We start from the raw sequence: 12,103 nt of genomic DNA, 5'->3' as shown, positions 1-12,103 counted from the left end.
ACAACCCAAAGCATACATCCAAATCAACAAAGGAATGGCTTCACCAGAAGAAGATTAAAGTTTTGGAATGGCCCAGCCAGAGCCCAGACCTGAATCCATTTGAAAATCTGTGGGGTGATCTAAAGAGGGCTGTGCACAGGAGATGGCCTCACAATCTGACAGATTTAGAGTGTTTTTGCAAAGAAGAGTGGGCAAATCTTGCCAAGTCAAGATGTGCCATGCTAATAGACCCATACCCCAAAAGACTGAGTTCTGTAATAAAATCAAAAGTTGCTTCAACAAAGTATTAGTTTAAGGGTGTGCACACTTATGCAACCATATTTTATCTTTTTATTTTTACTTCCCTTCACCTTAAAGATTTCAGTTTGTTTTTCAATTGAGTTGCAGTTTATAGGTCACATTAAAAGGTGGAAAAAGTTAGGAAATTATTTATCTTTGTCCCATTTTTTTACATTACAGAAACCTGCCATTTTTAGCAAAAATGCTCCTAGTAAAAGATATTACTGGTTTTCTGCGGCATACACACATATCCTGTGAGGGCCCATGCACCAGTATTCAAAAACCATGCATGCTCAGAGAGCTGACTGTGTGTATTGCTTCTAAAGATGTAATTTGTGTCATACAAGCTACTGCTGACACGTGCAAATTCCCTTACAGTATGTGTGTGTAGGCCGCAGAAAAACAGTAATAAAATGTTTTTTTGAGGCATTTTTACTAATGGAAGAATATTTTTTTAAAAATGCCTTTATTTCAAAGTGAAATGCACATTTCATGTTTTACTTTTCTGTCCATTTAAATTATGGACAAAAAAAAAACAACAACTGAATTTTCAATATTGTACATATTAATTCTAGTATAAAGGGAGTATTAACTAAAAAATTATCTAGGCTGAAGTTTTACTGTTTTGCAGTCCATTTGTTGTTTAAGGTTTGGACAGAAAAATATGTGGTTAACCGCAAGTCAAATAATTTTGACTATTTAATTTAAAAAAATATATATTAATGTAATTTATTAATTTCTGAATGCACTAACAAGGATTATTTGATATTAGCAAGATAGTATGAGCTTTTTCACTCTTTTATAGAGAGGAGATATGTAATATAGATTGTAAGTTCCCACAGGAATAGGGCCCTCAATCCCTCCTGTATGCGTTTGTAAATTTTGTCCTGTATCTCACAAGTCTTGTATTGTTTTATTTAAATGAATTGTATCCATGGACAGCACTGCGGAATATGTTGGCGCTTAAAGTGCATGTAAAGTCAATGGTATCGCACAATCTGAAAATGTTTATCAATAAAAATTAACTTAAGTTTAAGTCATCGTTTATTTTAAAAAGTTCAATTATATCGATCTATATACTTATTTAATGTGAATCTTCTTGCTCGCTTCCTCCGCCCGCCATTTTGGACCGCGTTTATAACCTTGATTGACACTGTAGTCAACTAATAATCAGTCATACCCCGTGGCGTCCAGCCCCTTTTCGTGTACGTCACTATTTATTTATGCGCATGCGTCTTTCTGTATGCGCATGCGTAAACAAACTGCTCTTTGATTTAGAAGCGCTGCGCGTCCACGATTAGGCAGTGGATTAGATTAGGCAGTTAGGCAGTGGATGTTAAACGCATGCGCAAAAGAACAATACATCTTGAACAAGCATTTCAAATACGTCATAGAGCGGGTGGGACCGCTCTACGTTATGAGGAATAAATAGAGGAAGTAATGGATGGGAGGAGCTACAAGCGAAAACGGAGATAAGTTTTAAAATAAAATATATAGTGATATTTTGCAAATTTGGTAAAAAAAATAATGCGTTTTGACTAATACACTGACTATGAATAAATATATGTTCTTTAAAACTGCAAAATTTACATTCACTTTAATAAAGTATAATAATAATAATAAATATAATAACAACAACAACAACAACAACAATCTACAAACTTGAAGCTGTAAGAACTAAACAGGAAAGACACAAGAAAAACAAGCAAGTATAAAACGGACAGATTTGATTGCCTTATGGACTGCTGTTTGAAAGAGACTGAAAGCCTTTGCTTAGTGGGAGTTTGTAGACTACACTGCATTTACAACCTCACCTTGCTAAGACTAGCTACATCTTTTCATGCTTTTTCTCTAGGACTATAGAGTTATTGCTAAAACTATTATATATTTAGAGGGACGAATCAGCAGCTAGCTCTCAGAAGTGCATTGCACCTCCTGAGCCTACCTAAGTATGCTTTTCAGCAAAAGGTGTTTAAAATTACATGTTCTGAATCATAAAATTATTTTGTTTGGGTTTCATGTCCCTTGAAAAGGGACATGAAGCACACATTTTTTCTTTTAAAATTAGGACAGAGCATTCGCTTTTAAAAAAAAAAGTCCTATTTACTTCTATTATCAAATTTCCTTCATTCTTATGGTATTTATAGTTGAAAAGATACCTAGGTATGCACGTCTGGAGCACTACATGTCAGGAAAAAGTGCTGTTACCTAGTGCTCTTGCAAATCTATAACATTCTTACAAAACTGCGGACATATAGTGCTGCAGACATGTGTACACTCCTAAGCTTCCTTTCTTGCTTTTCAACACAGAGAAAGAAGAAAATTTGATAACATTATAAAAAGGGACAGTCTACACAAAATTAAACTTTCATTATTCAGATAGGACTTGTAATTTTAAATTAACTTTCCAATGTACTTTAATCATCAAATTTGCTTTGTGCTCTTGGTATACTTATTTGAAAAAAAACCTAGGTAGGCTCATATGCTAATTTCTAAGCCCTTGAGGACTGCCTCTTATCACGTTTTTTAAATTCCTTTTCACAACAAGAGACTGATAAGTTCATGTGGGCCATATAGATAATACTGTGTTAATGCACAGGGAGTTATTTAAGAGTTAGCACAAGAAAATACTAAATGCAAGTCATGTGACCAGGGGGCTGGAGGAAGGTTCTTAGGTACAAGGTAATCACAGAGGTAAAAAGTACATTATTATAACTGTGTTGGTTATACAAAACTGGGGAATGGGTAATAAAATGTATTATCTATCTTTTAAAACAATAACAATTCTATTGTAGACTGTACCTTTAAATTGGAAAGTTGTTGCAAATTACATGCCCTGAATAATGTAAGATAAAAAATGTGGGTTGCAGTCCCTTTGATTCAAATATTGTTATACTGCATAGACAACAATGGTTACTGTTCTGTTCATATGTATTCACTAATAAAGTTGATTAAATAAAAAATCTATTTAAAGTGATAAAAAAAAAAAAAAAAGGTATTGCATTTCATTTTTAGAATTGATTGACAAAACTTTTTTCTTTGATATTTTATAAAATAATTACATTTAATATTGGACAAATGTTGTGGTATCACATGAAGGTTTTGTTATTTTTTGTTCATGCATATAAAATATTGTATTCTTTAAAGGGACAGTAAAGTCAAAATTAAAAAATTGCATGGGTTGGATAGTGCATGAAATTTTAAACAACTTTCCAATTTACTTCTATTATCAATTTTGCTCAGCTCTCATGGTATCTTTTGTAATCAGTCATTCTAGGTGAGCTTAGGAGTGTGCACATGCCTTTCGCTATCAGGCAGCAGTGTTTGCAACAATGTTTATAGCAATGTTACACATAGTTGCAAACACTGCTGCCATAGACACGTGCACACCACAAGCACATATCAACCAACCTAGGTTCTCAAAACACAAGGATATCTATAGAACAAAGAAAATCTGATAGAAGTAATTTGGAAAGTTGTTTAAAATTGCATGCTATATCTGAATCACAAAAGTTTAATTTGGACTTTACTGTCCCTTTAACAATTTTATAAACACATTTGCTGGCACTCCACCTGGGACTTCTCGGATTTACAGGCTACAATTTATAGTATCTAATAGGGCTCGACAAACCCAGGAGCCTGGGAGCCACTGGCTCCTATCATTTTACCTCTGGCTCCTAACTTTTTGGGTTATTCTCCATATATCTATATACAAATCCAACTGTCTGGCTCCTAAATATTCTTACTGGCTCCTAATTCTTGAACATATTCGTCAAGCAGTGGTATCTAATATTTTTTCTCATGAACCAATGCTATATATAACCAATAGATATATGCATTTCTGAGCATCGTTCTGTATCAAATCATGAAGGTGGACACAAGCCGCAATCTGCTCTTTTCAGAGCCACATCTTTTCTTGTGAAAGTGCAACACACTGAGATCAGTGTAAATCCAAATGTCAGTATGTTGAACTTTCACAAGCATAAATGCAGCTTCCTGATTCGTTACAGAACATTGTGCACGACTGCACATATCCATCAATTAAAAAAAAAGATACTAAACCCAATTTTTTTCTTTTGCGATTCAGATAGAGCATGCAATGTAAAGCAACTTTCTAATTTACTCCTATTATCAATGTTTATTCATTCTCTTGCTATCTTTATTTGAAAAAGCAGGAATCTTAGCTAAGGAGCCGGCCCATTTTTGGTTCAGAACCCTGGATAGCGCTTACCGATTGGTGGGTACATTTAGCCACCAATCGGCAAACACAACCAAGGTGCTCAACCAAAAATGGGCTGGCTCCTTACCTTAGATTTCTGCTTTTCCAAATAAAGATTGCAAGAGAACGAAGAAACATTAATAGGTGTAAATTAGAAAGTTGCTTTAAATCGCATGCACTATCTGAATCAAAGAAAAAAATGGGCTTAATATCTTTTTAACCCCTTAGTGATCAGACCATTTCTTAATTTTCTTACCCTTAAAGGGATAGGAAACCCCAAGATTTTCTTTCATGATTTGGATAGAACATACAATTTTAAACAACTTTCCAATTTACTTCTATTATCAAATTTACTTAATTCTCATGCAATCATTTGCTGAATGAACAGCACTGCACTACTAGCAGCTAGCTGAACTTTTCTAGTTAGCCAATCACAAGATACAAATGTATGCTGGCTCCAATTAGCAGTTAGCTCCTCTTAGTGTAGGATATGTGCGTATTCTTTTTCAACAAGGAATAGCAAGAGAACAAAGCACATTTGAAAATAGAAGTGATTTTAAAAGTATCTTAAAATTACATGCTCTATCTGAATCATGTAAGCTTAATTTTGAATTTTCTATCCCTTTAAGGACCAGGGCTATTTTTACATTTTTCTCGCCTTTAAATGGACTTTAAGATAACATTTTCGTCACGTAATTTACTATAAAAGAAATGTATAAAATGAGGAAAAAAATGGAAAATAGAAAAAAAAACACACTTTTTCTAACTTTGACCCCCAAAATCTGTTACACACCTACAACCACCAAAGAACACCCATGCTACATAGTTTCTAAATTTTGTCCTGAGTTTAGAAATACCCAATGTTTACATGTTCTTTGCAAGTTATAGGGCAATAAGCCCAAGTAGCACTTTGCTATTTCCAAACCATTTTTTTTTTTCTTCATAATTGGCGATAGTTACATTGGAACACTGATATCTGTCAGGTATCCCTGAATATCCCTTGACATGTATAAAAAAAATTTTTAGTAGGCAACCCAAAGTATTGATCTAGGCCCATTTTGGTATATTTCATGCCACCATTTCACCACCAAAAGCAATCAAATAAAAAAAATTGTTCACTTTTTCACTAACTTTAGGTTTCTCACTGAAATTATTTACAAACAATGGTTGTAAATGCTTCTCTGGGATCCCCTTTGTTCAGAAATAGCAGACATACATGGCTTTGGCATTGCTTTTTGGCAATTAAAAAGCCGCTAAGCACCACACTTGTATTATGCCCAGCAGTTAAGGGGTTAATTAGGTAGCTTGTAGGGTTCATTTTAGCTTTAGTGTAGAGATCAGCCTCCCACCTGACCCCCCTCACAATTGTCACCGCCATCTTAAGCACTGGCAGAAAGTCTGCCAGTATAGAAATAAAGGTGTTTTTTTTTTTTTATTAAAGATTTTCTTTTTATATTTTATCTTTAGTGTAGGATCCCCCATTACCCCCCACCACCACCAGCTCTCTAAGCCTCCCCCCCTCAACCTATTGGCCGCCATCTTAGGTACTGGCAACTGTCTGCCAGTACCCATTAAAACACAATTTTTCCTTTTTGTTTAAAAATAAATAGAAAAAAAAAAACAATTTCTGTAGAGTAGCTACCCACCCTCCCCCAACATTTGTTATCCCTCTCCCTTCTTTGACTCATGTTATGTTTTAACTGAATGTAGCACTTGCGCGCTCCAGGAATCAGAGGGGACAGGATCCAGATATCTACCAACGATGGGCCGCCCACCAACAGATAAGCACCGTCGCTGGCCGATGCAAAGAGGGCCACAGAGTGTCTCTCTCTGCATCTAATGCCTAAAAAAAAAATATGTTGTTATGGCAGGATACCTCAATATTGAGGTATCACTGCAATAACATGAAAGCGGCTGAAAGCGATCATGATCGCTTCCAGCACTTGAAAACCCTGAGGACGTACAGGGTATGTCCTTGGTCATTAAGTGACAGTTTTTGAAGGGTGTACCTGTACGTCCTTGGTCCTTAAGGAGTTAATTGGTGGATATGTGCACAATGTTCCGTAACAAATTAGGAAGCTGCATTTATTGGGTTTAGTATCCTTTTAAGCTTTAATGTTTATAATTATGGATGTAAAAGAATACAACATAGTATATCAATGTGGCTCTGCAGAAGCCATGCTCTTTTGCTATTTCCTCCTGTGGACTGGAAAGGTGAAGCCAGGCCGCAAAGACCCATTCTTCCTAAGTCCAATAAAACCTAAGCCTTCTAACACTAAGCTGCACTGAAATTGCCCCCCCCCCAAAAAAAAATATATTTATTACACAAAGACTAAAATAATACGCCAAGGTGTTTATGCACTTGAGGAATCCTCACAGATTGCAACGTATACACAGTCAACGGCTAGCAGCATACTTAAAGGGACACTGAACCCAAATGTTTTCTTTTGTGATTCAGATTGAGCATGCAATTTTAAGCAACTTTCTAATTTACTCCAATTATCAAATGTTCTTCATTCTTTTGGTATCTATTTTAAAAGCAAGAATGTAAGTTTAGATGCCGGACTATTTTGGTGAGCAACCTGGGTTGTTCTTGTTGATTGGTGGATAAATTCATCCACAAATAAACAAGTGCTGTCAAAGGTTCTGAACTTTCTTTTTCAAATAAAGATATCAAGAGAACGAAGAAAAATAGATAATAGGAGTAAATTAGAAATTTGCTTAAAATTGCATGATCTATCTGAATCACAAAATAAAAAATTTGGGTTCAGTGTCCCTTTAAACTCATTGAGAACACTATATCAATGCAATGTCCAGGCTATTCGTTTAATGGTTATTTCTTTCTTTCTTTTTTACCCAAAATGATAGCAAAGAAGGGGATATTTACTAGCATATATAAATCTGTTTAGTCATATAATATATTGTTTACCACATCAAAACCTCACTGTCTGTGAACACATGGGTTACAGAAGCCAATACATGAATATCAAGTTTAATTTAACATTGGCTATCATAGGACAGTTCTACTCACAGCAAAAGTGTCACCAATGAGGATTACCTACCACCATACTGCAATATCAGACATTTTACCCACTACACACATGCACAAAACAGAAAAGAAAATTACTTCCTCACCTTAGCAAATCCTCCCAAAGTGATTACCCTGGTGTACAGGGCATGCAAATCCAGCTCTCTTCCCCCAACGGCAGGTATCTTCCTGAAGCGAGACCTGTTGAGAAACCCAATAAAGGCAAGGGGTCAAGGCCAGCTGGGATCTCCAATAAACCCACCCATACCAGTAATATTGGTGATATATTCAATCTGCATAACAATAATGCCAATTGTTTTAAGCACCAGTTTCAAAACATGAAATATATGCTAAATAAAAATGAGTGTGACCAGTGACCACTAATTTCCAGTTATTGGTTATGTAAAAGTTTGTTTGCAAATAACATGAATTATCTATTGTATATCGCTTGTCATCTCATTAAAGACCTCAATTACCAAGGAATTCACTTTTTATAAAACAATTCAGACAGATTTATATGCAGATGTACCGTTTGTTGTTAATGCAGTTATAAATAATAGCAATGCCATGTTTTGAAGATAAGCCAACTTTCAGGAACAGATTACCCAATGCCTCAAGCATAAAATATTATTTTTTTTAAATTCAAAAAGGGAAAAAAGACTAAATTGGCTAATCAGTTACTATTTAGCCAGTATGCTGTTAAAAACATGTTTGTATTGCAAGCACATAAAAAATAAGAAATTGAATAGACCCATATTATGTTAAACATGTATATATTAATCTGGATAAAGATTAAAAGTCGGCCCAAAGAAATAGATAGTTTGAGAGATGTAAAGTCAGGATAGAGTACAATAAAATGCAACAAAATCCGAAATGGTAGCATGTAGTAAATAGAATACCAGAATTGCAAGGCAATTAGGAAATAAACAACATTGTGTCCAAAAATGTATTGTCTCTAAATAATTTAGTCGTTTCCGAATGCAAGGTATATACACCACATTAAGAATAATGCAAAAAAAAAAGTTTTCATAAGGACAGCTATCAAGAGAGAAAAAATAAGCAAATGTTTTACTGACAGGTCTTGAGCATCTTGAAAAACATCTATACTGATGTTCTATCATAGGGTGACATAATTACCACTCACCTCATCACCATAAATATACATGATGAATAAACCTAAACAGCATCCCTAAGTGATATCCAACCAGTTTATTTGTGAATGATACCTATGCTGGCAACTTAGGATCTTCTAGACAACACATATAAAGCAACTTCTTGACAACACATATAAAGCAGAAAGATGTCCCTAAATTCTTTATAGAGTTGTATAATTAATATCCAGGATAGTTATTGTAGCTGTCCTTATGACCCTGCTGCAAAGCTAGTCTAGTTATCAACCAACCAATTTTGTAAATGTTTTGTTTTTACAAGTAGCACTGTGCACAACTTATTTGGGTACCACTTCCTTATGAAAAAAAAATAACATTAAAGCCATCAATAAACTGGAAAGTATCGGTTTTTCAACTCTCTTCCTCATTCCTTTCCCAAAACTATAATCAAGTCTTGAAGTTTTCCTTTATAAAACTTTTCATTTCTCACAATCAATGTGGAATATCCCCACACAATCTGTTATTTAGAAACCACAAGTATATATCACTTAACTAGTGTGTTTTGTTTTTTACTATAGTTTTAACCCGTTGAATGCTAAAGTCAATAAAGCCTCTTGAGTAGATTACATCTAACAATCAGGTGATTTACTAGTGTAGGGTTCCCCTTCCAGTAACAACTGGCATAAGTTACGGTTGTGTATCAGTTCTCGTCTCCGGCAGTCAAGATAGTAACCCACTACAAACTAACATGTGTAGGGTTCCCCATCTCTATATAATAAACAGTATTAGTTCCAGGATGTTATTATGTGGTGGATTCCCCTCCCCCATTTGATAAACACTACTATATGATAAAGACTCAGATCTCCAGGTTTTCCTATTCAGCTCACCCTCTGCTCTCGTGAAACTGTCGCAGCTCGTCCAGGAAAGCCAGCCCCTTCCTCCGGTGCTCCGGCTCAGCTTTAGCCGTCGAGTTAGACATTTTTGTGTGTTTTTGTAAGCGATCTGCCGCAGGTGTCCTCAGATAACCGACTAGCAATATGGATGTTGCACAGATATAGAAAAACCACACTTATTATTGAAGGTAAAGGGCTGCTAGGAAGGTAAGAGGGTGTCGGCCTCCCACTCCGGGGCCCTCAGGAGAGCATGGAGCCCGCGGCCGGTCCGCTCATGGACCGCACAGGAGTAGCGGGGGGCTTAAAGCAGTGAGCCCGGGGCAGAGGGAATAAGAGGGAAAAGTTGAGACAGGAAAGGCCGCGGTTGAGGAGAACTAGGGGGGATAAAAACAAACAAATAACGTCAACTGTGATAAGGATGGCGGTAAAAGGCCAACAGCCGAAAAGCGAATATTCTGGGTTTTCTTCAGTACGGACAGCGGTGCGATCCCTTCTTGACACGGACCATGTTGGTACCGGGCCGCTGCGGACTCCCCCTCTCACCCTTTGTGTGGTTGTCTTATGCAGCCGTTGAGTGTGCTGTGGTATCCGCGGGCTCCTGCGCTCTCCCCCGCCGCCAGTGTGCTGTTGCTCATGTACCTGCGCACGGGGAGCTGCAGAGCACAGCGGCCGCGGAATTCACCGCTCCTCACTCTCCCTCTCAGCCTTACAGACAAAAAGATCTCAGGCCGCGGCGGCCACTGCTGTTCCTGCTGCTGGTGGTAGTGAGAGGGGCAGAAAGCGCAGAACAGCGACCCCTTAGCGTCTGCCGCGGGTATTGCATACTAGGCCTGCACATCGCAGGTTTTAGTGCGCGGGCACGAGATACATGCGCGCTCGTGACACTTTTAGGGAGGGCTGTGCGGGGGTTGTCGTGCTGGAGCACGAGAGAGGTATTCTAGAGGGCGGCGTGCTTTGTGCTCGCGCCCTTCTCAAGGTCCGCAACTGGCGCGCGGCGGGGAACAATAGAAAAAGAGGAGCAGACTCCATGTACTAAGCGTAAGGGGTGGTGTGCAAAGTGACATTTGTTCTGCCAAACGTGCACGGGTTAAACGACCGTTGGAACATGCATAGGGTTCGTGGTAAAAGCACACACTGACCCAGTGCTGGCTGAGAAGTTATTTTAAATGTAGACGTCATATGGATCGGGGAGTTTGTAGTTTGGTGTCCTTTGTATGCAAATATCACAAAGTGTTCGACTGTTTTTCTTATTATAATAAAGGCGTGTTTACATATATGGAGATAACCCAATGCATATACACTATTATTCCTTGTAGAAAATAATATTTACATGGATAGCTATTGGTCACGCTCCCTAAAAGGAAATCAAACTTTTAAAACGTTTGTGAGCTGTCTGAACACAATGTAGCATAAAACATGCTCACAAAACTAATATGCAACTGACAATTTATTGAGATACGTTCAGGCGACTGTAATAAATTATCTTCCTCGGTGTTATATATATATATATATATATATATATTTATTTTATTGAATACCAGGAGATATATTTATGAAAACTCAAGCATATAGCTACTCATCTTTTAATATTCAGTTTGAGGAAAGCTATGCAGGCATTTAAAGGAAAACAGCAAGTAAGGAATTAGTCATGTTCGTATATTCTACTGGATATTAAACAATACACTGCTGACAAGTTTAATACACACGTTGCTATTCTCTATGTAGACTACACAATCATTTTTTCACTTAAAAACAACAACCAGACCTTTAGGTCAAAAAACAAAAACATAACAAGCACTTCTAAGTGCAAACTTTTTTTCTTTCTACTGTGCATAAACTCTGAGGAACTGCAGACTGTGGCACACTTAGCAATGCAAATTTGTGTCACAGCACACCTGCGTGTGTAACTCTCATGTAATTAACAGTATATTTATAGTAATTTTACAGTATAGGAAACTCATTTATATAACAGTTGTGCACTCCCATTGCAAATTCTGCAGCACTCATTTGAGTAGTAGGGACCCAAACCCTGGGTCAATGTGACCCTGCTGCATGCTCTGCTTAAAGGGATATTCCAGCCAAAATTGGAAACCACATGGGTGCATTTTGGTATTGAACAGAAGCAATTTTGTAATATACATGCATTAGCAAAAATGCTTCTAATAAAAGCTATAGCTGTTTCAAAAGTGTATTTAAGTATGCACCGTGCACCAGCATTTTAAACAGAACACTTGCTCAGAGAGCCTAAGTTGCTTGTACCATCTGTTAATGACTCAATTTGTTAATTTCTGACATGATACAAGCCCCAGTGATGATCATTTCTCTAGGAAGCATTTTTGCAAATGCGAACATTTTGTGAAGACATGTTTATGTCCCTTTAAAGGGCCATAATCAGGGCCGCCATCAGGGGGTGACAGTGGTGACTCCTGTCAGGGGGCCCCATGAGGCAAGAACTAAAAAAAAAAAAATTTGGGCAACCACCAATGGGTACTACAGCAGAGTGCTAATTGAGCATGGGAAATATTATTACAAAGAGTAAAGTATTAGCATTTGAGATGATTTCTGAGTGTGCACT

The 12,103-nt window shown here is 37.1% G+C and overlaps 1 protein-coding gene across 1 annotated transcript in view; it reads right to left on the bottom strand.

Annotated features, from left to right (window-relative positions):
• ARID2 (AT-rich interaction domain 2) overlaps nt 1–10,363 on the bottom strand; it is a 574,897-nt gene extending 564,534 nt beyond the window's left edge. The window contains exons 1-2 of the mRNA XM_053716737.1: nt 9,523–10,363; nt 7,634–7,727 (exon numbers count right to left, since the gene is read on the bottom strand). Of these exons, the coding sequence (XP_053572712.1) occupies nt 7,634–7,727; nt 9,523–9,614 (186 nt within the window). The 5' untranslated portion in view covers nt 9,615–10,363. The remainder of the gene's footprint in view (nt 1–7,633; nt 7,728–9,522) is intronic.
• Nucleotides 10,364–12,103: the final 1,740 nt, after the last annotated feature.

The sequence above is a fragment of the Bombina bombina genome, chromosome 6, assembly GCF_027579735.1.
Source record: "Bombina bombina isolate aBomBom1 chromosome 6, aBomBom1.pri, whole genome shotgun sequence".
Classification (NCBI taxonomy): domain Eukaryota; kingdom Metazoa; phylum Chordata; class Amphibia; order Anura; family Bombinatoridae; genus Bombina; species Bombina bombina.
The sequence above is the reverse complement of the archived record's forward strand: the minus strand, read 5'-3'. Positions and strand labels throughout refer to the sequence as shown.